The sequence below is a fragment of the Crinia signifera genome, chromosome 7 (genome assembly GCF_055691185.1).
Source record: "Crinia signifera chromosome 7, ASM5569118v1, whole genome shotgun sequence".
Classification (NCBI taxonomy): domain Eukaryota; kingdom Metazoa; phylum Chordata; class Amphibia; order Anura; family Myobatrachidae; genus Crinia; species Crinia signifera.
The window spans coordinates 103,308,371-103,335,521 of NC_139223.1; the positions used below are offsets into that span (position 1 = coordinate 103,308,371).

General features: G+C 44.0%; 1 protein-coding gene and 1 pseudogene across 1 annotated transcript in view; both read left to right on the forward strand.

Moving 5' to 3' along the window:
• Positions 1-27,151, forward strand: part of PGAP1 (post-GPI attachment to proteins inositol deacylase 1) — a 466,817-nt gene that overhangs the window by 308,390 nt on the left and 131,276 nt on the right. Inside the window, exon 18 of the mRNA XM_083153565.1 lies at positions 15,704-15,812. Coding sequence (XP_083009691.1) covers positions 15,704-15,812 — 109 coding nt within the window. The remainder of the gene's footprint in view (positions 1-15,703; positions 15,813-27,151) is intronic.
• On the forward strand, positions 12,486-12,705 carry LOC146025448 (U2 spliceosomal RNA; annotated as a pseudogene).

A 27,151-nucleotide genomic window follows, 5' to 3' on the forward strand; every position in this document is an offset into this window, starting at 1 on the left:
TAGGGAAGGTCTCATACCTAGAGGCTTTAGAATTAAAAATCAGCTGACTCTTGGGCGGTCTAATAAGGAATTTTGCAAAAATTGATGTGCTATATTGAATCAGTGTAGCTTTGACCTTATTGTTCTAGTGGTCCAGCAAGTGAACGCTGATATTTAAAGTGTCAAGAAAGAAATAGTGTTGTGTGAGGGTGAGGATACTGCCACCTTAAAGGCAGATACATCAGTTGATTGGTTGACCAAGCTTGATGACACCATTTTGACATTTAAAACTGAGCTTTTCTCTTTTAAGAAAGCGAAAAATATAAAGTAAAGGACGATTATCGTGAGATGAGGGTTTATCCCTGGCTTACAGGACAAAAGCGAATTTGACCCCCCTCACGAATACCTCTATTAAAACATTCATGAGGCTGGTGAACCAGGATGTCTTACCCATCTTGAAAAAAAACTAAAAAATACTACTCTAACTAAGTTAGACATTGCATGACAATCCAGATATCATAATTCACCCTGCCGACAAAGGCGGGGGAATTGTGATTCTGGATAGGGAGTACTACATCAGACAAGCGGAAGGCCAGTTGGCAGATGCCGAGTGTTATCTTAAACTTACTTATGACCCAACACAAACATATAAAAAGGAGTTTGACTCCATTCTTAAGATGGGTTTTGATAACACCTGGCTTGATGAGGTCACCATGAGTTTTCTCATCTAAGAATTTCCACTGCTATATTGTCTCCCTAAGGTACATAAGTCATTGGTCTCCCCACCTGGGAGACCAATCATCTCATCTATGGGTTAATTTAGTCAACCAGTGTCTGAATTTATAGATTTTTTACTTGCAGCCAGTAGGGCAAGCTAGTCAATATTTCTTGAGAGACTGTCACAGGCCACCGCGGCAGGACACGGCGGGCTGTGTACTCACTTTCTCATGTCTGCCGGCGCCTGGCCTGTGTGCAGTTGCTCCGGGGGTCTGGCAGCAGTGGAGGCAGTGTCAGCAGTGTCTGGCAGCCGGGGGAGCAGGGCGCGCGCTCAGGAGCCAGGTCTGTGTCTGGCGGTGCTGGGAGGCCGGCACCGCCATCTTTGTTTTGGGCAAGAGGGGATCCTAGGCCAGGTTAGGAGTTCTTCCCCTTCCTGACAGTCTAGCCAATGGCAGCTTCCTCCTAGGTATATATGAGGGCTGTCTAGGCTGATTCCCTGTCAGTACAAAGAGTCTCCAGTGAATGCTGTATCTCTGGGAGCTCTCCTGGCCATCCTGGTGCCTGTTGGAACCCCTGCCCTGCTTCCAGTGCTCTGTAGCCGTCTGGTCCTCCATGCAGCCGATCCAGTCCGATCCGGTCCACTCTGGTTCATCCAGTCCTTCCCATTCCTCTCAGGATCTGTTCCTGTTCTCAGCATCTCCAGCTTCCATTCAACTTCAGTCTTCTCTGTTCTTCTATTGGATCCAATCCTCCCTTCCATCAGTTACAGTTCTTACGGTTTTCCCGTCATCTTCAGTTGTTCCCAATCCAGCAAGAACTTATTGCTTACTGTTAATTTAACCCTCGGCTATCCTCAAAGAAGTATTTGAGAGTGTCTGTTTTGTTTCTATTAATGAAAAGATCAATCATTAAACCAGCTCGTTTTAACCCTACCTCCTCCGACTCGTCTGCTACTCCTGTGACCCACACGACTCCATCCAATCCACCATCTGTGACAGTTTGTACTGCCCCAATGGATTCGAGTGGGAATCAGGGAGTTCCTACAGATGTTCTCCAAGGCATCATGACCCGCCTGGAACAGTTAGAGGCCTCACAGCAGCAAGTGGCCCAGTTTCTCCAAACGCTCATGTCACCTCAACCCACTTCTACTGCTGCCCCTTCAACATCTACGGGAACTCCGGCCACTGGTGCAACAGCCCCAACCCCGGCGCCAGTTGTACCAGGTCATCTTCACTTACCCCCACCAAGCAAATATGATGGAACCCCTAAAGCCTGCCGGGGCTTCCTGAATCAATGTAATGTACATTTCACGCTTCAGCCATCCAATTTTCCCACACCCAAGTCGCAGGTAGCATACATCGTCTCCTTGCTTACCGGACCAGCCCTGGACTGGGTGTCCCCGTTATGGGAACGCTCCGACCCCCCAGCTTTCTGACTACCCCGCTTTCATCGCTACCTTCCGACGAATCTTCGATGAACCAGGAAGAGTCTCCTCCGCGGATTCTGAGAATTTGTCAGGGGGCTCGGCCGGTGGGCCAATATGTAGTCCAATTCCAGACTCTAGCCTCCGAACTCGTATGGAATGAAGAGGCCCTCTTGTCAGCCTTCTGGAACTGCTTAACCAGTCGCCTAAAATACGAACTTGCCACGCCTTCCACCTTAGACGAACTGATATCTTTGTACAATAAGGTGGATCTCCGGTTTCAGGAACGCCTACTGGAGCGGAACAGAGCCGATCGATTCAAGTTTCGCCCTCCTTCCAGCCCGAGTGCCATGCCTAAGCCAAGTCCTTCCCCTGTTCTACCACTTGAAGAACCAATGCAAGTTAACCGTTTCCACCTCTCGCAGGAGGAGAAGGCTCAGCGTAGAAAGGAGAACCTACAGTATGCATGTATTGTGGATCCTCCTCCCACCTGGTTTCCGCCTGTCCCCATTGTCCAGGAAACGATCTCTCCTAATCGCCAGGGGAGAGGCCAGATTAGGGGTTCGTGTTACTTCTCCCATATCTTCAGACTCAACCATTCATGTCACCCTCATACTTCCTCAAACGAGGATCAAAGTTAAAGCCCTCTTGGACTCTGATGCAGCCGGCAACTTCCTTTCGTCTGATCTCGTTTGTCAGTATTCCTTACCAACGCGGATCCTAGACCAACCCCTATTCTTGACAGCGGTTGATGGAAGCCATATCCCTAATGGACAAATTGCTTCCCAGACTCATGCCTTAATACTACAAGTCGGGGTTGTTACATCAAGAGTCCATAGAATTCCTGGTCATTCCTCAAACATCGCATGACATCGTCCTAGGGATGCCTTGGCTTATTAAATATAATCCCCAGATCGACTGGGTCACGATGGACATTAAGGCATGGGGATCGAACTGTTCTTCGTCCTGTTTATCGCAAGTGTTGCCAGTACAGCAAACTCTTTCTTTAAGTTCTTCTTCTGGTCTTCCCACGCGATATTCTTCTTTCTCGGATGTCTTCAGTAAAGGGGGAGCAGACAACCTTACACCCCATCGAGACTAGGACTGCCCCATTGAGCTAATTCCCGGGAAGATGCCACCCAGGGGTCGCACATATCCGCTCTCCTTACCTGAGACAGGGGCCATGACAAACTATATACAGGAAAATCTGCTTAAAGGCTTTATTAGACCTTAGTTTTTCTTTGTTAAAAAGAAAGATGGATCTCTCAGGCCATGTATCGATTATCGTGGGTTAAACTACATCACCATAAAGAACCGGTACCCACTTCCATTAATTACTGAACTCTTCAATAAAGTTAAAGGGGCAACAGTCTTTACTAAGCTGGACTTGCGGGGCGCTTACAATCTGATTCGCATCCGTCCGGGTGACGAATGGAAAACGGCCTTCAACACCCTGGACGGACACTATGAATATCTTGTGATGCCCTTCGGGCTATGTAATGCCCCTACAGTATTTCAACAATTTGTCAATGATATATTCAGAGATATGCTGTATGTCTCTCGTAGTATACTTAGATGATATACTAATCTTCTCATCTAGCCTTCAAGATCATCGACGAACGGTGAAGGAGGTGCTCATTCATCTATGCCAGAACCACCTCTTCTGCAAATTGGAGAAGTGTGTCTTCGAAGTTCCCACAATTCCATTTTTAGGACACATTCTTTCCAGCTCAGGGTTTGAGAAAGTGAAGGCCATCCAAGACTGGACAATGCCAAGTACCCTAAAAGGTATCCAGAGGTTCTGGGGTTTTCCAATTAGTATCGACGCTTTATCCACAATTTCTCCACCATAGCCGCTCCGCTTACAGCACTCACACGAAAAGGGGCTGATCCTTCTCATTGGCCGCCAGCAGCAGTATCCACCTTCCAGCAGTTGAAACAGGCCTTTGCATCAGCACCCATTCTCCGCCAACCAGACATCAATAAACCTTTTTTCCTGGAAGTAGATGCATCTTCAGTAGGTGTAGGAGCCATCCTCTCCCAGAAAGATGAGAATCAGTGTCTTCTGCCCTGTGCCTATTTTTCAAAGAAATTCCTTCCAGCTGAAAAGATTTATTCCATCGGTGAGCAAGAACTATTGGCGGTTAAGCTAGCTTTCGAAGAGTGGCGCTACTTGCTGGAGGGGGCACTTCACAAAATCACAGTCTACTCCGATCACAAAAATCTCTCCTTTCTCCGTAATATTCCGTGTCTCTCCTCCCGTCAAGCTCGATGGACAATGTTCTTTGAACGCTTCGACTTTCAGATCATGTATCGTCCTGGGTCTCAAAATTGCAAGGCGGATGCACTGTCCCGTTCCTTTGATTCCTCCACTGAAGAACCATCACAGTCGCAACCCATTCTGAATCCTTTAGTTTTCGCCCAAGTTACTACTCTGCCTGTACCTCCTCCTGGGAAGACATTTGTTCCCCTTGAGTTACGTAAGAAGCTTCTGCTGTGGGCCCATTCCACCTGGTTTGCAGGACATATGGGGACACAAAAGACTCTCATGTTCTTACAAAGATCCTACTGGTGGCCTTCTATGCGCAAGGATGTAAACAACTTTGTGTCATCATGTGTTAATTGTGCCCAGCACAAGACCTCACGAACTGCCCCCGCTGGTTCCCTTCGGCCACTTCCCATTCCAACTCAGCCATGGACCCACCTGTCCATGGACTTAATTTCTGAATTACCACCATCTAAGGGTCACACCGTAATCTGGGTCGTAGTGGACAGATTCTCCAAGATGGCACACTTCTTCCCACTAAAATCCCTTCCTTCAGCATCGGTCTTGGCACAACTGTTCATCTCGACCATCTTCAAGTTACATGGACTTCCTACCGAAATTGTGTCAGATCGGGGAGTGCAATTTGTGGCCAGATTCTGGAGATCGTTATGATCTTGAAGCCTTTTTAAGACTCTTCATATGATCCTCGCAAGACGACTGGGTAGGTTTACTGCCCTGGGCAGAATATGCCCATAACAATTCTTATCATTCTTCTTCCGGATCCACTCCATTCTTTACAGTCTTTGGCAAGCATCCTCGTTCCCCTGACTTCTCCAGTTTACCAAAACCAGACATACCAGCTGTAACGTCAACTCTACGTCATTTCTCCAAAATTTGGTCTAACGTCCATGGCTCTCTTGTGAAAACCTCTGCCCGTTATAAAAAATCTGCCGATAAAAGAAGGAGAGCTGTCCCTCCACTCAAAGTGGGGGATCAAGTCTGGCTGTCAACTCGAAATTTACGTCTACGCTTACCATCGATTAAACTGGCCCCTCGTTTTATTGGTCCTTACCCTATTACTCAAGTAATCCTGTGGCCTATAGACTTCGTCTACCCTCCTCAATGAAGATTGATAATTCATTTCATGTTTCACTTCTAAAGCCTTTGAGACTGAATCTTTTCCAAAGCAAAGTGCCTAAACCACCTCCGGTCAATACTGAAAGAGACGCCGAATTTGAAGTAAAAAGAGTTTTGGATTGCCACCGTCAAAGTTCTCGCCTACAATTCTTGGTAGAATGGTCTGAATACGGCCCTGAGGAGAACTCTTGGGTTAACATGAATGATCTTCATGCTCCTCGCTTACCAACGCGTTTCGACTATGGTCTTCATCAGGGACACCCCCTGATGAAGACCGTAGTCGAAACGCGTTGGGCGTGGCTTGTTCTTGATGACGGAGTGATGTCCTTTCCTCCACTTGTGGTCCTGCTGTTCCTGTTCGTTGGCAGCGAGGCTCCGGCGTCTTGGTCTAAGATCTTCTGGTCTGCAGCGGAGCGGCGGCGTCTTGTGCTATCGGAGAGGGCTACGGTGACTGTCTGTTCTACCAGGCTGGCAAGCATAACATTTTAAACCTCCATGTACGTGAGCCTTATGTGTGCAGTAAAATTGTCTTTAATATATGCTCATTGGTGCGTCTCTTCTCTAACTTTTTTTGCAAGTGTACACATTGGATCTTGGTACGATCCTGCATGAAGAGGACAGCACACATTGACTGAGATTGTGGACTTTTACTTCACTTTGAGGACTTTTGCGCTGGGTATCTTGTTTTCTTTATATATGTATATATATATATATATATATCACGGGGGATGCGGCACTCCACAGAAATTCCAATAGATACGATTTTATTTAAGCAACATTTATATATATATATATATATATATATATATATATATACAAAGTTCAAGTCCCGGCACTCTCCCCTCCGTATACAATTATGACTCCGGGTGCCTTCACTGATATTCAAATGAATAGTAGTACTGTGGAACGGCGGCACTCTCGGAAATGAAGACACTTAGACTACAGTGAGTCGCTTAACGTTTCAATTCAATGTCAGAATTTATATATATATATATATATATATATATATATATATATATACGTCCAATAAAGAAGGCACACTGACAATACCAGAACTGGTGGTGAAACAATCAAGTTGTATTGGGCACAGCTATTTGGGGACACTCCCCGTCCTTCAGGGCGGGGAGTGTCCCCAAAAGCGCTAGATGCCAATAGCTGTTATGCCATCAGCTATGCCCAATATAACTTGATTGTTTCACCACCAGTTCTGGTATTGTCAGTTTGCCTTCTTTATTGGACGTGTCTAAATATATATGAATGGCACTCACAATCCTCCTTATAGTCAACCTCTGGGGTGCAGATCCCAGGCTCCTAGTTGCGAACAGTCACAGGTCCAGGGCCATAATATACAGCATTACTTTGAAAAAGAGCACTCACCAAATGCCTCAGCTGAATCAATTAGTTCCCAATTAAAACAGGAAGTTGTATAGAAATGCACTTTCTACATATACTACACTCCTAAATCTTATACTCAAGGCTCACAGAGGAGCCGCACATTATATACATATAAAATCACATTTACAGTATATACTCAATGGAATTGACAGTAATAGTCTCACATTGTGGGGGTGTGTTCCATTCACTTGAAACGCATGCCTCGCGCTGTCACAGTACTTCTGGACTCAATGCCCCTATGGGTGGATGTTTCTGGCAAATGACGTGTGCGTGCGAAAACTGTGGAATGCATCGCCATTGTCCTATGCACAGGGTATACACTTTATGTGCAGCTGCATTGGGATATGGGATATCACTCATGCTTATCAGTGCAGTGGAACTCACAGTCATTCTGTCACCACTGTGAAGTGCAGCACTGTGCTATTCAGACCACTTACTGTCTTACCCAATTAAACCATAGCTATAACTGTATGTCAGGCTCAAACTAATATTCAAAAAAGCTCCTGACCTAAAGAAAAAGTTAATAAAAAATCACATTCCACCAAAACCTATGACACAAACATCAATAGATCATTGCCCCCCTAAAGATTTCTTCTACTATGGAAACTGTGCAAGTTGTAATAACCAAAAACAAAGAACAACCAGACTAACCATAACCTTCAAATCCTCCACTAACAGTGACACATACAAAATAAAGCAAAAAAATCACATGTAGTGGTAAGGGTGTAATATACTTGAGAAAATATCGGTGCAACAAACCACATGTAGGTAGAACTACCAGACAATTAAAAGAACGTATATGCGAACATTTAAGGAACATAAAGAGAGGGTTCGAGGAACATAACCTCTCAAGGCATTTCAAACTTTACCGTAACAGTGACCCACAGTCCCTTGAATTTGTGTGCATAGAACTGATACACCAAAACTGGCAGGGCGGGTGGGGGGATTATACACTCAAGATTAACAGAGCTGAATTAAAATGGATGTTAGACCAGAAAACATTTGCACCAAGAGGGCTTAACTCAGACAACGAGGTGAAATCATTCTTTGGTAAAAACTAAGGTTAACTTAGACAATGAGGGTGAATTAGGCACTGATAGAAAGCAAGAACAAACAACTTAAAATGGACAACTGGGTCCATCTCCCACAAATCTATTAGAAATCATTTATAAAACAAGCTTGCAAACCCAACTTATTTCGGTACTTGTTTCCTAGCAGGGCGCCCAGATTTTCTACGTACGGCACCGTAGTGAAATCGGATCGCATCGCATCGTATGCCCTTAATGGCATCCAATCAGATGAGATCCAATCAGATGAGATCCAATTTTTTATCTTATCCTAAATCGGATCGCATCGCATCGTATGCCCTTAATGGCATCCAATCAGATGAGATCCAATCAGATGAGATCCAATTTTTTATCTTATCCTATATTTTTAATGGGCTAAAGGTGCCCACAGACGCTACAATTATCGAATGCGTTTTGTACTTTTTAAGCACAAATTGCATCTTATGTACAATTATTGGATGGTGTTTATGGGCTTGTGCGATGCTGTATGTCTAAAATTGTATGTCTAAAAAAGTACGTGCTGCACGTACTTTTTAGACTACATCTGAAATTTAACATTACAAACATGGGTTCATCACATCGCATCGCATGCATCCAAGTGCACATCTCATAGCAAGCTGGAAGAAAAATTGTATAGAACCATTGTACAGTCAAAAACGCATAGCACAGTACAATTGTAGCGTCTGTGGGCACCTTAAGTCAGAGAATACATTAAAAAGATAGGATAAGATAAAAAAATCGTATGGCATACAATGAGATGGGATCCAATTTTTTTAATCTTATCCTATCTTTTTAATGGTGAAAGCGCCTGACGCCACCCCGCCATCAACGTGAACCCGAAGCGTGGCGAGCGCAGCGAGCCCGCGAGGGGCGGCGGTACGCATCCTCCGACCTTTTCATGCCCTACTATCCACTAGGGCGTGGAGTGAGAATAGAATAGTGTGGCGAGCGCAGCGAGCCACCGAGCCCGAAGCGTGGCGAGCGCACGCGGATACCTTCACAGTTATACGCGTCCCCTCGCGGGCTTCCCAGGTGTCCATGGCGACGCGGACACCTGGGAAGCCCGCGAAGGGATGCGTTTACCTGTGAAGGTATCCACGTTCGCTCGCCACGCTTCGGGCTCGGTGGCTCGCTGCGCTCGCCACACTATTCTATTCTCACTCCACGCCCTAGTGGATAGTAGGGCATGAAAAGGTCGGAGGACGCGTACCGCCGCCCCTCGCGGGCTCGCTGCGCTCGCCACGCTTCGGGTTCACGTTGATGGCGGGGTGGCGTCAGGCGCTTTCACCATTAAAAAGATAGGATAAGATAAAAAAAATTGGATCCCATCTCATTGTATGCCATACGATTTTTTTATCTTATCCTATCTTTTTAATGTATTCTCTGACTTAGCCCATTAAAAAGATAGGGAAAGATAAAAAATTGGATCTCATCTGATTGGATCTCATCTGATTGGATGCCATTAAGGGCATACGATGCGATGCGATCCGATTTCCTTACCCTGAATAGCCCATTACGTAAATAGAGTAGTGGGCGCCCTGCTAGGAAACAAGTACCCTTATTTCTATATTAAAATAGAACCAAGAACTCATGAAACATATGAGTCAAAAGTCAACTTCCTACAGAGGATTACAGCATAAGCACATAACATCTATTAAACATGAAAAAAAGGAGTGTCGGGCGCCCCCCTGCGGAGATGGCGTTCGACATGGTCCACTGGGACCACTTACACACAGTATTACGGAAATTCTCCTTCCCCACTAAATTCATTGACTCAGAACTCAACCTCCAGAATTATGTGCAATGGAACCCTGTCAAACCCCTTCCCCATCCTGAGAGGAACTAGACAAGGCTGCCCGCTTTCACCCCTGCTTTTCGCATTAGCTCTAGAACCACTAGCTATAGCTCTGCGTCAATCCCCCTTATTCAGTGCGATCCCAATTGGCCCGGTAGATCTTAGAGTATCCCTATTCGCAGACGACATGCTGCTCTTTTTGTCCTCTCCCGAACATTCCCTGCCAGTAGCCTTTTCAATTATCCAGCAGTTCAGTTCCTTTTCAGGGTTTAAAATAAACATACATAAGTCCGAACTAATGATACTGAAAGGCCCCCTCCCCACTTTTCCCAGACAGAGATGACCTTCAATCTATTAAATGCAAATCCACACAATTGAAGTATCTGGGCATACAAATACCAGCACACATCTCAAACCTATACAATTTAAACTACACTTCACTAATTAACAACCTCTTCAAATCCATGGATACCTGGACTGACCTTCCGCTCTCCCTACTGGGAAGGGTGGAGGTCATAAAATCCATGATTCTTCCAAAATGAATGTATGTTATCCAGATGCTGCCAATCAAGCTGACAAACAAAGACATCCAAAAATTAAACTCCCGCATGGCACAGTTCTTGTGGAATAAGAAAAAAGCAAAAATTGCATTGCACAAACTGCGCCTGCCCAAATCTATGGGCGGTCTCAATGTACCAGACCTACAGATGTATCGAGCCTTATTGTTGCTGGCGATCCGCCAGCAACACGGCGCCTCTATCTGACTGAGACACACGTGCGTCCCCCACGCACGCGCGTCTCAGTATCCGGGCGGCGGTGCATGCAAAGATGAATCCCGCTACATCTGTACATCAATACACCAATTCTCTGCTCTGCCGCTTTGCCCTTGGATGGCTGGTGGAGATAGACACATTCTCGGACTCTGCAGTGGACTGTGCCATGTTTACACCATATTCCCCTGGGGCCCTCCTACATACGCACAAATCCCCCCACACATTTTCAATAACCCTCTCTTTACTGATACACACAAGGCTTGGTGGTCTGTCTCCCGCTCACTTGGACTGGATCCTCAAACATCCCCACGGCTTCCCATATGGGGAAACCCTATGTTCACACCGGGAGTGGACAATTCCATTTTTTACAGGCTCAATCACAAAGGCCTAAGGAAGATGACACAGGTATTTGACCCTGGAGGAAGGTTATACTCTATGTCTGAACTGCAGCAAATGTTCGGTATACCCTCGAGCAGCTCCTTCTCATTCCTCCAGCTGAGACACTATGCACTATATGGAAAGAAATTACAAACAAATGGTCAAGGGACATTCCTTTATTAAAGGATTGTGACACTATATTTAAACACTACCATAAAACGCTGAAAATATTGAGATCTTCAGTCCTTCAAGAGGTGCATGTGAAGCTAATTCACAGGGCATACATCTCACAGCAGCAAAGGAGTCACTTTGTCCTGGAGGAGACGGGGAACTGCTTTAAGTGTAAAACAGGTGTGGGTTCCCTTTTTCACAACTTTTGGTCCTGCAAACATATACAAAAGTTCTGGTATAAATTATTGTATTTCATTAAGATTAACCTTCACATCCAACTAAAGTTAGATCCCATCCCCATGTTGTTTGCCAATTTCGAAAACTGGAACATCACACCAGCAGACTCACACTTGATGCCCTTGCTTACCCTGATAGTTACGGTAGCTAAGAAAGTGATCCTGAATTCATGGATTATGCCCCATATTCCCAACGTAGCAGAAGTAGAATCACTACTATTAAAATACATATATTATGACAGGTTCGACGTAATAAAACACCCTGAGATATCCTCCTATATCGAGTATGGAGTCCATTTATAGATAGTCGCCCACAAATACTAAAAGAAGCCATTTACAGAACATTGGAAACCCGTTCAGACGGGGCTAGATAACAACACCTGCTTATATATAAAGAATGCAGCTCGATGCTGAACCCCCCCCCCCTCCTCCTCTTTCCTCTCCCCCCCTCCACCTCATAGAAAATGTCTTCCTTTGAATTAATGTTATTTGTTTGCATTTAATTTACATTGAAAAGTCAGACTAGATGCCACTCTAACAAAGCGGTTTCACAAGTTTTAGAGGCAGGCCTCATCGGTATGTAAACCAAAACCCACTTATGTGAAAATCTTATATGTATGTTTACAACTTTGAATGACTTGACACCGCACCTTGTAACCTTTTGCTATTAATGTTTATTGCTGTTCCATTTGGTATCTGTCTGAAATAAACAGAATTTGAAAAAAAAAAAAAAAAACATGAAAAAGGACCATTAATCTGGCCACATAGCAGAAAAGTATGAAAATCCGACTCACAGAGAATGTACGGGAAAAGGGTCAAATATCAAAGATCCCAGCAGAAAAACACTGAAGTGTCACCGATTAGATTAGCAACATCCTTACAGACCAATAAAGAAAACATTGTATCACAGCTAATATAAAAGAGAGTGCATACTAAACCAAACCCATAAACCAGGCACGTTCATAGACCAATGAGAAGATGATGATAGACATATATGCAGACCAATCAGAGACATTGTACTGAAACCAATCAAAGAACAGAGAGGGACATTTAAACATACAGACAGCTCCCTAATACAAACCTCCTTGAAGAAGGCTTATTAGCTGAAACGCATTGGTGAAAGAAGACACTGAACTGGACAATGGGGAAACGCTTCTCGGCCTTTTGGCTAAGATCAAGTGTAGTATCTGTTCTTATCAGTGGGTATGGACTGGCCTCTGGCAGAGAATAGAGAAAGGCTGGACTGAGTAGCTGCTCTGATGGGCGGAGGGTATGGGACCCCTCTTTTTTGCCTGGGAGTGGTGAAAAGTCTGGCTGAGTACCTTCACCTCTGCCTTTGGTAGGAGGTGTTGTTTCCGTAAATCCACTGGTAAGAGGGGGGGAGAAACACTGGGCCTAGTAGTTTGACTCTCTTGACGGGGTTCGTAGCCCCCGAAGGATGAGACAGCGAAAGGCTCAGTCTAGTATCCATTCCCAGGGAGCGGAGAAAAGCTGAGACCGAGTAGATTGGTCCAGGTTGGGCAAGCCACCAGCCTGGGCACAGCGAAAAGCTCAGCCTAGTATCTTAACCCTGGGAGCGGAGAAACACTGGGACTGAGTAGATTGCTCTTCCGAGGGGGGTGCAGCCCCTAAGGGAGTCTTTCAAAAAGCCCAGTGGAGTACCCATTCCCATGCCAGGGGCTGGAAAATGCCCTACGATGGGAACAGAGAAACCTTGGTCGGACGCTGATCGGTCGGTTGCTTGGAGTCCGAGGCTGCACTGTGCCCCCGGGGAAACTCGGGGGTGCCGAACATGCACGGGTGATCCCAAAATCACCATGCACTAGTATGGCACTTGCACTGCGCACTTTCCCTTCAGGCGACGCTTCACGTCCTTACCCTGTCCTTTTGGATGGGGTAGGACAATTTTTCACACCCCCACCCTGGCCTTCTGGCTAGGGTCCTTTATTATTTATTTCTCTTCCCCCTCTCACGTTTGTCACTTTTCACGTTCCTTGTTTTTTGTAGTTTTGTCACGTTTTTTGGGGTTGTGTGGTCGACCCTTTCGGGCCTTCCGTTTCCCCAATGTGCCGAAGCTCTCGCCTTTTGGGGAGAGCTTCGTGCCCCCCGAGGACGACCCCGAGCCGCAAGGCGGAGGGAAGTCTACCGAGGGTCTCTCCAAACCTTCGGGTGCGGAGGACCCACCGTCCTAACCCTTCCGGGGGTTGAGGAATGAGGGTCTCTCTAAGCTTCGGCGAAGAGGACCCACCGTTCCCTATTTTCCCCTCTTCGGCCTTATGGTTGAGAGGGGTTAGGGAAAAAATGGGGCCCTATCTCCTTCGGGAGATGGACCCACTTCGAAACGCACGGCCCCCTTTGCACGTGTTTAGGCACAGCACTGGTGGTAGGGAGCACACCTCGGGCTCCTGAAAAAATAGAAAAAATCTGTGGGTAGTTTTTATAGTTACCACAGAATGAGGCTTGGAACTCATGTAGTAGAATACCATATTAACAATGAATACTGAAACGAGTCACGTGACCAGATATCCCCCTATCGGTAGCCATTCTCAATACGAGGCTTAGACTGGAGTCAATCCTATCACCAGCCAGTCCCAGAACAAGGCTTGCAACTCACGCCGCACACTACTGCTGTATCCATGCACGCTTTTGATTGGAGCATTCACGTGGGCCCGATATGTGGGTCACGTGACATTGCATCATCGCATCAGATGCTTATTTTAAACATTAGGATTGGCTAGCTCATGTGTGTTATATCGGTTACTATGACTACCAACAAGGAAGTCTTTCAATATTCGATTGAATTATGTGATTATCACAAATAATAAATGGGAATTTTATACTGTTCTTATTTGTATGTATATATTTTGGCCTTCTAGTTCTATCCTATCCTCCCTCTTTTTCATATTTTATACAATCCTTACACCAATGAACATGTCTAATGGTTACAGATGTGCTGATTTATCCAATTAGTAGCAGGTATATAAACCACCTCCAAAGCTTCATGGACATTCCTTTGACAACGCTGCACCTAGATGCAGAGAAACGCATCAGAAGTTACCCCTGGATATTTGCTACCAGCACTTTATTGCACCATTGTGTAGATCCGGACCAGCCGCCCTCATTGATCATCTTTTACCCACTTCACCATCTTTATCCTCCAACTCTGGACTGTGTTACCCTCACCTGCATTGGAGAGACTTTTTGCTGACATGCAATCCAAAACGGAATAACATCTCCTGGTAATTCCACCTGTGGTAACTATAAAGACTACCAACAGATACAAAAACCCCTGTGGAGACCAACTTGTGGGGACTGTGTGTTTTATTTACCCAGAGCTATTATTGGAGCTAATGTGGTTTCAGTGGCGGTATATATAGTACGGATTCTGCTGTATAATGAGGTGCCTTTTTAAATGTATTTTATGTGTTATTAAATGTAACAATTTAATGTTCATTGGTGTAGTAGCGCTACTTTTTTCTTTTGTTTCATTCTTCCATTTCTGAGGGAACACTCTATAGTAGCTGCTTCACAACACACCCCTAGCCAGCGTCCGTTTTTTTTGTTGCCTAGCAACATATTTTTTGGAAGCCATATGTACTGGTTTTGTCTTGTACAACAACTATAAATAATTTGAATTGGTCAAGGACTACCAACTCAGGGAAATGCTGCATGTGTCGTAGTGCACAGCAAGATATTATGGCACACATTTTTGGAAACCTCTTGCCTCCCCTCTCGGATTGGCCAGGAGGGAGAATTAATGTTATTTAGTTTTATGTTGGTAGGATGACAGCTGCTACACTCTTTGGCCCTTATTCTAATTAACGTTCGCACGGGGGACAGATGGTGTGCATCTGTGCATGCGCAGACGCATTTTTGAGCATGTGCGGACATATGGTGCATGCACCCATGGCAAACAGTCTGTTAGCTGGATGCACGCACCCAACAAAAAGTGTGGGGGGCGAAGAGTGGCACAGTGTGTCGGCCTGGCTCATCACCATATGGAAACGCCCAAAAATTTCATGGGTGTTCCCATGAGAATGCTGGGCATTCTCATGGTAATGAGATCGTGACGTGGGTGCGGGTGACCATCGAAAAATGTGGGTGTTCCCCACAGCATGCGAATAGATGTTTATGTTAAACATCCGTTCGCAACCTTTGCATGGAGACACACACTGCAAGGGTGGGTGGGTGGGGTTCGGTGGACTGCAAATCAACCAGAATAAACCCCTTTGTTTGAAGAAAAAAAAACAATTTTTACTTGTTCATACATTTTTATATAATATTTATATCAAACACTGAAAATGCACAATGCATACAAACATATAGCAATAGCTATATTCATTTTGTTGTCCTTTTTTTTTCCAAGTGATGATCTACCTCTGCAGCTCTCTGCCAAGCTTCATGTGCCACAACCACAAAATGACAGTAGGATGGTAATGTTAACTCTCTATACATCTACAGATTGTCATTATGAGGTAAATACAATACAGTACATTTTCTTATACAGAAATTTATGTTGATAGCAATTTCATATGATTCTTGTGTCACTTTTGAAGCAAAAAAAGTACTGATTATGAGAGCAATAATTAAATATGTTGGGGCTATTTGAGAAACCTATGGGTTTAATTTCAAAGCGGTGCTTATGCTGTGTTTATGCATGATATGTAAAAAGCAATTCCTTTATTAACTGTGTTTTGCTAGTAAATGCATTGTCCTTTTAAATATTGGGCATACACACAAACCTATTGCTTCATAAAAAAATGTCTGTAAATAAACTGTTTACTAGTGTTGATATCACAGTCTTTCAAACACAAATTGCTATTTTGCAAGTTATAAACATTTCTTCTTCAGGAATCATAGGGTTTACAGGGAATACCTTAGGTTAGAGGTGTAGGACAGTGATGGCTAACCTTGACACTCCAGCTGTTGTTGGAGCGTCAAGGTTAGCCATCACTGATGTAGGAGTCCATCACCAACAGCAAAGCTTTGCAGAGCTCCCAGGCTGCACTGTTCCTCTCCCCATAACCCCGCCTCCAAGCTGACTCACTTAAGTTTTTAGTTGCTGCCTGCAAGAAGCAGGTGCACCTCAGCAGACCCCAAAAAGATTTTTTTTAACTTAAATTTATGGACTGAATGCACTTTAAAGGCTTAAAAGCTTACCCAGTGTGTACAGGCCAGTGGTGAGCGCTTATGTGCACTCCCGGATCATTGTCACCCACTGACGGTCATCTTTTTTGGGTTCGGCCAGGAAAATGGAGGGGTGTTTGGATGGAGGGGGGGGCCTGGCAGCTATATAATTTCACCTGCAGCTGCTGTGATCCTAAACATTGTGGTCTGGCACCTGTGTATACAGCTAGGCTGCCTCACTATTCAGTGGGGTTATGTTATTTTAGATCTACAATCTCTTGGTCTACAGTCATATGATCGACCACTAATGGTTGACAGTCAAAAGGTCAACGGGGTCAAAAGGTTGCAGAACAACTACCAAAGTAGTGAGGAGGGTGCTGTCAGGGGGTTTGGAGCAAAGCTGCCACTTGGGGAGGAGTGGTCAATCCTTCAATGGAAGCAAGAAAAAAATGAAAGTGGCTCTAAACAATCAATAATAAATAAATTTAATATAATAAAATGTCATATAGAAATGGTAAATAATAACAAATAAACACAAGGTTTAAGGCAATGATAAGTGGTAGGTATATAGCTGACCTTCAATGGATTAGGAAAAGTCGCTAATAAAGTCCTGTTTGTATTATGCTACCAAGGTAGGTTATGTTTTGGTCACCAAATAGTGATTAGGGTACTAGCTTAGATGGTATGAGTGTTCCCACAGATATTTACCGGGTCGCTGGAGGAAATTGATCCCTTGAGGGAAAGTTTTGCAGCAAAAGTCCTCCTGGAGTGCGGTGTGGATGATATAATGATGTAGCCCAATTGTAATCCAGTGGTACTAGAATAAAAATGATTGGCAGGCTGGTTCGGGTGCATAGCAACAAGTGATGGAAAAGGGTCTGGGTCCACTAGTGGTTCTGATGCGTTTCGCTGTCTAAAATACAGCGTTTTGTCTCCCTATTTTGGGATCCAGGACCGGCCCTTGAGCCTGATGCAGATTTTAAATAATCTAGGGGACCTCTAGTCAGTTTGCCCTGTGATTTTTTTAAACCAGGAACGGCTCTTTGAGCTCGGGGTTGGTTATGCTCAAGAGGGGGGACCTCATGACATTTTTATTTTTTTTATTTTAACTTTTACACATTTTTTTAAAACCGAACCATCCACAGATCTCAATGTTCTGTCAAACTCACCTGTCAGAACCTGGTCTATTTTTTTTAGCGATTTTTGGTAAGGTTTATAAATTTGCAAGTTGTATACTTCATAATGTGAAAACATCTGGATGCAAATTGAAAAAAAAATGTGATTTTCACAACAAAAAGTGTGATTTTTAGCACAATTCGCATCTTATTAAATGTGCGCTTTTCAGAAAATGCTAATTTGAACGTTTTATGTGGGAAAAAATCTCAAAAGTCAAAAAATCACACTCTGTTAAATCTCGCCCACCATTTTAAATATTAAGTTCTCCACTTCTGATGAATTGTTAATTTAAAATTGCACATTGTATTGTTAGTTTAAAATCCTGGTTAAAAATTTACTTTTCGCCCTAGAGTTCTTTCCCTAGATATGGATCAGTTTTGCTCAGCTACTGTAAATGGCTGCAAATGAACTGGTTCTTCTTTCATCCTACTACAAACCACCAACCTCGCCATATAATGAATCATATTTTGTTTGCATGCTAAATTTTCAAACTGGTTACCTACAGTAGTTATTGTTTATTATTATTACTGTATTTTTATAATAGCTAAACATGATTGCAGTAGCGCACGCAGGGGGGTTTCTGAGTACCCAGAAACCCCTCCAGGAGTCTAAGGGCCCTCATCTGAAAGCTGAGGGTCCCCTCTTTCCATGGGTATAAGAATTGTAAAAATCGGCCATTGGGAACCGGAGATATCTGACTTCAAAGCAGTGGTCCCCATCCAAGCCTGTTAATTGTTATTCCCAGTCAGATATTTCAGGTTCTTTCTCACTTAGAGTTTTTCTGATGATATATTCTGAAAGCTGGGACTCTTCCCTTTTGGTGGACACTCGAAGCTTGTCTCTACTGTGCCCAGAACCAGAGATATCAGCCTTCCAGCAGCTGGTTACTACTGTTGTCAAGCAAGTTGTCCTCCCACCAGAAAATTATGAATAATAAGCCCACTCCATTATACACCCCTCCTCTGCATATTAAACATCCTCTACCACCCTGGAAGTTATGTATCAGGGCCCCTTCATTCAGCCCAATGCCCTCTTCTCCCACCCCATCTCCCACCATCTGTGCAGTAAAGGGGTAATTAGTGGAAATTACTGATCAAGGCCCTACATGCTGAGCGGTTGATATAATACCCCCTACCACCCACAGGACATCAAAGCTTCCCCCACCCCTACCGCTGGAGGATCGGTAGGGGGCCCCAATTCATTGCTATGCCCAGGGGTGTACACTGCTTTTGACGCCCCTGTATGTATATGTATGTATGTATGTATATATATACATATATATATATTTTTTTTATTATTATTTATATATAATTGGTCTATCTATAATACTTTAACTGACCCAGCATATACTGGGTCACCTAAGTGTCCATCTCCATGCTTTGCTCCACCCCTCCGGAAACCCCCTTCTGAAACCCCCTTCTGAAACCCCCTTCTGAAAATCCTGCGTTTGCCACTGGATTGAACTCATTATGTGAAATGCTAATATACTGAAGATAAAATGCTCCTTATGCAGATTTGAACCCAAATTGATGGCAGTGTAAAGAATCACCTTAATCACTGTGCCCTATGTTGGTGCTGTTACACCTTCAGTGCATTTCATGTTAAACAAAGGAGTGACATTGCATAACATTATAGTTTTTTTTAATCACTTGCTAATCAGGTGGTTTAGCATCCAATGCAGCTCTGTGGCATAGTGTACTTCAAAAGTTAAAGTTGGAGCGTTCAGCAAAGTAGCAAGACATGACTGAATCTGAATTTAGCTCACTGTGTTAAATGCTATCTGTGCATGTTTTCACAAAAAAAAAAAATACTTTATAGAGTACCAGCTTAACGCATAGGCTTACTTTGCAGCTGCCCTAGGGCCCTACAATATAGGGGGTTCAAGCAGGGGTTTGCTGGTGCCTCTGTAGTTTCTTTTGAGACTAGAAGAGATTGCTGACTGGCTGCTCTGGTAGTGAATTACTCAAAATCAGAGCTGCTGGGAAACCTCTACCAGCCTGCAGCCAAACAGTTAATGACTGTAAGCATGATAATTATTGGATGGCTGATAGCAGGTGGCGAGACACTGCAGGAAGTTTTACCCCACAAAAAAAACACATGTTCATTTTAGCTATGATGTGTTAGCAGTTGCCAGGTTCCTAAGAAAACCAGTTGTTAGTGTAGGACTTGCAGTAAAATGGGGTCCCTTGGCGATGGGCTGCAAGCTTAAAAACATTGATCAATTCATGAACTAAAACCCTATTATTTATTTAATTGATTATTTGAATGTTAAGGTGAGTTAGTTTGTTGTAGGGAGTGCTGGGCCCACTGTGTTTGTATTTACTAGAGTGTGTGGTCACAGGCCACTGCACCCCAAACTGGGAGAATTTTTTTTTTTTTACTTAAGTTGGGGCCAAATTGCATTGCTTTGCCTAGGGCCCCATAATTCCTTAAGATGGTCCTGAATGTACTGATGGTAAAATTCTAAGCATTGAAACCGCTGATACTGGTTAGCTAGATTCAAACACAGGGTGGCCGTTCTGACCACACACTTGACATAATTAATCTTTGTGATGTAACTGCAAAGTTTCCAAATATTCTTTAATTTGGTAAAATTGTCCGAGTGCTGCTTTGACTGACAGGTCAGCTGCTTATGTGATGCTTCCTGAATGGTTGCTTGGTCCTGCAAGTGACAGCAGTCAAGCCATGACTTGGCATTTGGAGGAACTCAATCCTTTTGGATTTTTTTTTTTTTAATTTGTAAATCCTTTGGGTGCCTACAGGGACAGAAGAGGACTGATCTACACTGGATTTAGTTGAGTATTTTTACACAGGTACCCCCAAAAGAATTTCCACATGGAATGGACAAGTGGACCAATCTATGTGGCAACATAGATAAGTATCTATGCATACATTTTTCCTTTCCCAATGTGTCTGCTTTTTTATTGTAGTATGGGTTTGGCTGTGGAACTTTAAATCCCAGTGGGTCCTTTCATTCCCCACATGTTGGTACTTGCGGTTATCCAAGTACCTGCATGCTGTAAAAGCTTGCTGGGCTGGTACAGCAAAACCCAATATTAACTTTTAATTTTACACTTTACGGACTATCAACCCGGCACTTACAGCCCATGGGTACTGGGGATAACCCTGACCTTGAGTCCTGACCCTTGGGTGCCCTGGAGGGGGTCCCGTTTATTTGGGGGTCCCTACGCCCCCAAAAACTAACCAGTTTGGGGGGGGGGGGTTAATGCTACGGGAGCAATAACTTACTGACTGGTGGAGCCTGGTGCTGATTCCATAAATATGAGGGATCTCTACTTTTTTTTTGGAACCAGGACCAGTCCAAGAGCCCAATGTCACAGTCCCGTGGGACTGACTGTCAACCAGTGCCCCCCGCAATGTCCAAGGGATATGGGCGCTGCCATGACACCCTGCATCACCCTGCATCAGACCGATACTACCATCGGCTCACAGGCTGCACCATCGGTTCCCAGACCAACCAAGCTATTGACTCCCAGCCCACGCCATTGGTTCCCAAACTAACCAGTTACAATCCTTACTCTGCTATCCTCCGTGTCAGTCTCAGCTTGCTCAAGTTCCACAGTGCTTTACACAGTAAGTTCCTAGTCACCATTGGATCAACATCTACAGGCAGTTTACACTCATCTGGATGCCCTCCAACAGTTTCTCCGGTCATCTCCTCATATAGGCCCTTATTCTGATTGAGTCGGATGGCTCTGAGTTCGGATGGACAGCCGATGGTTGGTGTTTGCGTATGTGCAGAGGTGTATCTGCGCATGTGCGAATGCCTGTACGAACACGACGTGAGGTGCGTGCAGAAAATGCTCGTACGGAACAATCCGAGCATAGAAACATAGAATTTGACGGCAGATAAGAACCACTTGGCCCATCTAGTCTACCCCTTTTTTTAAACATGTTACCTCAAACCATATTTGATCCTTATTTTTTTTGTAAGGATATCAATATGCCTATCCCAAGCATGTTTAAATTGTACTACTTTATTTGCCTCTATTCCACTTATCTACTACTCTTTCTGTGAAGTAATTCTTCCTTAAATTTTCCCTAAATCTTTCTCCCTCGAGTTTAAGTGCATGTCCTCTTGTTCTGCTGCTCCTCTTTCTGTGAAGAATGTCTCCCACATGTACCTTGTTAAAGCCCTTGATATATTTGAAAGTTTCTATCATGTCCCCCCTTTCCTTTCTCTGCTCTAAAGTATACATATTAAGATATTTTAGTCTTTCCTGGTACATTTTGTGATGTAGGTCATTCACCATTTTAATTGCCCTTCTTCGTACAGTCTCTAATGTTTTTATATCCTTCTGGAGATACAGTATGGCCTCCAGAACTAAACACAGTACTCTAGATGAGGTCATACCAATTAACTACAGTGGCATTATTACTTCTTTCTTTCTACTGCTGAAACCTCTCCCTTTGCAACCAAGCATCTGACTTGCCTACTTCATTGCTTTGTTACAATGCATTTGCATTACATTTAATTCCCCTGAAATAGTGACACCTAGATCCCTCTCTTCCTCAGTAGTTTCCATTATAGTGCCATTTACTGTATACTATATTTAGTCTTTGTTTTTTTGAGTCTCAAGTGCATGATTTTGCATTTTTTGGCATTAAACTGTAGTTGCCATGCTCTTGACCATTCCTCTAATCTACCTAGATCATCAATCATTTGTTTTATCCCTCCTGAAAACAGGCACATTTTACCCTCAATTCCATTTGCAATATCACCAATAAAGATATTAAAAAGCACTGGTCCAAGTACAGATCCCTGGGGTACCCCACTTGTAACCTTTCCCTCCTTTGACTGTACTCCGTTTACTACAACTCTCTGTTTTCTGTCCTGCAACCACGCTCTTATCCATTCAACTATCTTAAAATCCAATCCCAAGCTTTCAAGTTTATTTAACAGTCTGCGATGTGGGACAGTGTCAAAAACCTTACTAAAGTCTAGATAAACTACATCTACAGCCCCACCTTGAACTATTACTTTCACCCAGTCAAAAAAGTCAATAAGATTTGTTTGACATGATCTTCCCCCAGTAAACTCATGCTGTTTCGGATCCTGTAAATTGCTGGTTTTGAGATATTCTACAACTCTTTGTTTTAAGAGTGTTTCCATCAATTTCCCTACTTCTGATGTAAGGCTCACTGGTCAATAGTTGCTTACCTCTTCCTTTCTTCCACTTTTGTGCAGTGGGACTATATTCGTTGTTTTCCAGTCCTCTGGGATTACTCCAGTAGCTAGTGACTGGTTGAATAATTTTGTTATTAGTTTTACTAGCTTCCTTTTAAGCTCTTTTAGTATCCTTAGATGTATCCCATCTGGCCCCATTGATTTATCCACTTTCAGTTTTGAGAGTTCTATGAGGACTTTCTCCTCTGTAAATGTACTTGTTTCTCTCTCAGTTTTCTGACTATACTTGCAACTTAACTGTGGCCCCTTCCCCTCTCTTTCAGCAGTGAATACTGAGCAGAAATAATTATTAATATGATCTGTTATTACATTGTCCCCCTCAAGAAGAATTCCACTCTCTGTCTTTAGTCTTATTATTCCACTTTTTGTTTTTCTCCTTTCACTTATGTAGCTAAAAAAAGTTTCCCCCCTTTACCCACTGACTGGGCCATGTTCTCTTCAGCCTGTGCTTTTGCACCTTCTTAGCCTCCTTCTGTCTAACAATAGGTGGGTGGAGAGGGGCCTGAATTACCTTATGCGTACGCCCTGCGTTTCATGGGCATTCCCATGAAAAACGCTGGGCATACGTATGGAAATGCGGCCGTAACGCACGTGTGGGTGGCGGACAGCTGACATAGCCGGATGTCAGCTGCCTGCCCATATCCCTGCTTTCATACGGAAAAATGTCCGAGTGGTCTGGAGCACTCAGGGCCTTATTCTATTTCACTCTTTCTGACAAAATCGTTCTTAGATGGACAAAACCATGTGCACTGCAGGTGGGGCAGATCTAACTTGTGCAGAGAGAGTTAGACTGGTCAGCGTTCTACCGCATTCGGACGGTGGAAGCGATCCGTACGATAGGCGGGGCTAAGAACACTCGGTTCCTGTCCGAAATACGCATCCATCCGATTCATCTAGAATAAGGGCTATAGTGTCTACTTTGCCTGTTGCTCATACTTTACTCCTGTATCCCCTTCTTGTATACAGCTTCCTCCCCCCAGAAAGTATGATGTGTGGTGCAGTGTGGTATACTGTACATTTTGAACTCCAGCCACAAAACTTTACTTGGTACTTATGTAGTATCTGGGCTGCCGATTTTTTGATTGTATGCCTTAAGTTAAGGCATACAATCAGATGCGATGCGATGCGATATCGCATCGCATCCGATATCGGATGCGATGACCCGATTTTTCCATAGGAATCAATGTTAAAATGATTCCTATGGAAAAATGGGTCCTTTTCATACCCCTACTATCCAAGTGGGCATGGAGTTGGATATAAACCTGTGGCGAGCGTAGCGAGCCACCGAGCCCGAAGCGTGGTATTCGTCCCCTCGCGGGGCTCGCTTCGCTCGCCACGCTTCGGGCTCGGTGGCTCGCTACGCTCGCCACAGGTTTATATCCAACTCCATGCCCACTTGGATAGTAGGGGTATGAAAAGGACCCATTTTTCCCATTGAATTCCATGTTAAAATGGACTCAGTCCATTTTAACATTGATTCCTATGGAAAAATCGGGTCATCGCATCGCATCGCATCGCATCGAATCGCATGGTCGCATGCGATGCGATCTCCCGATCCGACCCGATTTAGAAATCGGCAGCCCAGATACTACATAAGTACCCTTTACTTCAGCTAGAAAAAAGCCTATATTGTCTCTCTACTATTTGGTTCTGCATTAAGCTGGGTATTACCACCTTGAAAGATAAGATCCATTAGTCACTGATTCATCCTGACATTCCGGCGCATCTGCCTCTACAGAAATACAGTAGTCCGTATTAAGCAGAGTTCTCGTCCCATGTGAGCCAGTTCCAGACCTTGGCCCCTGATTTAAAGTGGAACAGTGGGACATTAACAGCTGTCTTTTAGTTTGGCATTTTGGAGTTCATCAAGGATGAGTTGGCCACCCTCATACTCATTAAGTGATGTAATATTCCAGTTACCCTGTTAACTCAGCATCTCTACTTGACCATTGTAGAAGGTTATAAAATTCTTGGTAGTGAAATCACACATCAAACAGCTACTGTTATCTTCCACGTTGGAGTTATTTATCAAGAGCACATTGAGTTTATTCTCATTCCTAAAACCTCCTATCTGCTAGATAGATAATGGTTACAGCTCCACAATCCTCGCATCAGTAGGAAGTCTCTTCAGAGAATGGAGTGATTACTGAAGCACTGTGTAGGTGAAGTAACTCCTGTCCGATCCTCTGATGTTAAAACCATGTCCGGTTTACCCTCTATGTAAAAAGAATACAGTGATGTCTTCAGTGAACATGCAGCTGATGTGTTACCTCCTCACCGCCAATAGTAATGCCCCAATGATCTTCTCCATGGGAAGTCCCCTCCCAAGGGGCACACTGCCTGTAGCAGAAACCAAAGCGATGGCTGATTATATACAGGAAAATCTCCAAAAATTATTCATCCACCCTTCCTCTTCCCTCGCTAGAGCGGGATTCTTTTTTATAAATAAGATGGAGGTCTACGCCCCTGTATAGATTACAGAGATCTGAACTATAACTAGGGACTGAACATTGGAAATGTATGCACACTTCTGGAGAACTGCTGCCAACAGGATGTGTGCAAAAATAGGCCTGTTCTTAAATGGCCTCAGGGACAATATGCATAGGTAATAATGCACTTCCTATGGTGCTGCTCTATGGACTCGTGATTGTATAAAAAGTTGAAGCTTTCCGGAGGGAGCTATGGACATGAGACCAAATCTTGGAGGGCCATGTAAAGAGAAGATAACTACTGGCACCTCTCCATGAGAGCTAAGGATAGCAAGGATGTTTACCAAAGATTTCAAAGAACGGGGGTTGTTCCAAAAGAGTTATGATAGGAGTAGTTGTGTGCATACTTGGCCCAAGGCAGTAAGTCCACCTAGTCATCCTGTGAAAAAAAAAACGTAAAAAGGCTTCTGGTTGACCCCACTGGCCATTTGTTTGCAGGTGGTACGCTGAAGAAAACTTTACTTAAGTTTAGTCTGAAGCGCTGAACAGGATCTCCAGAACTTAAGCTATAAAATGGACTCCTCTATCTGACACAATCTCATCTGGAAGGCCATGTACAGTAGTTTGAAGATTGTGGAAATAAAGAGATGTGCTGATACTAAAGCGGATGGAAGGGCTTTTAGCGGGAAGAAGTGCGACATCTTGGAAAAATCTATCGACCACTACCCAGGTCACAGTTTGTCCTTTTAAATATGGTAATTTGGAAATAAAATTCATGAACCGATGCGTCCATGATTGAGTTGGTATGGATAACAGGCAAAGAGTCCTGGCAGGTGGTTGTCATGGAGTCTTATGTTGGGCACACTTGGTGCAAGGTTAAATAAAACTGGTTACCTCTGAACACATAGTTGGCCACCAATAGGATCATTGGAGAAACCCATGGATGTCTGGCAAATCGGGAAGAATGGGTCCAAGACCAGATTTTCTTTCGCAATTCGATTGGGATGTAGGTCTTTCCAGGAAGGAGGTATTGGGTGAAAACTAGAGGATTTAAGATTGGCTGAGTCTGAGGATTTCTCTCCTCGATGGAATCAAATGAAGGAGAAAGTGTGTCTGCTTTGCAGTTTTGAGCCCCAGGACAATATACTATTTGGAAATTAAAGTGTTCAAAAAAACATAGTCCTTCCATCTGTGTGACGTAAGGCACTGCACATTTTGTAGGATAAAAGGTTCTTATAATCTGAAAAACTGTGATCTTATGCCGGGCACCCTCAAACAGATAACGCCACTCCCCTAGACCTAATTTAATGTCCAACAACTCTTTCTCACCAATAGGATAATTTTTTTGGCAGAGAGAAAATTTTTGGAGTAGTACCCACAAGAATGTAGCACTTGACTCCCCTCTTTATGTGATAGGATGGCACCAACTCCATCAGAAGACGTATCAACCTTGAGGAAGATGCAGGCCCTGAGCAAAGTGTCCTTTTTCTTTACAAAAAATAAACCAGCACTTGCGGGAGAGGTTGATGATCTAATGAAACCCTTCTTTAAATTCTTTTGTATGTAGATAGTCATGGCCTCTGTTTCCAGGGTGGATATAAGGCATGTGTGGCCTCTGGGAGTAGCTTTACTGGGAATTAGCTCTATGGGACAGTCCCAGTTCCCATAAGGGGTAAAAATGCCTGTTCTTCCTTGCTGAAGACATCTGAAAACATGGAATACTGAGGTGGCATAGATGAAGGACTGTTGGAGAGAGTCTGTCGAAGAGGAATCACTCAGAGAAGACAAGAAGAAAACATTTAATCTCCAAGCCCAATCTCTATAGTAGCCCATTCAATTTGGGGATTGTGGTTAGTCAGCCAGGGCATTCCCA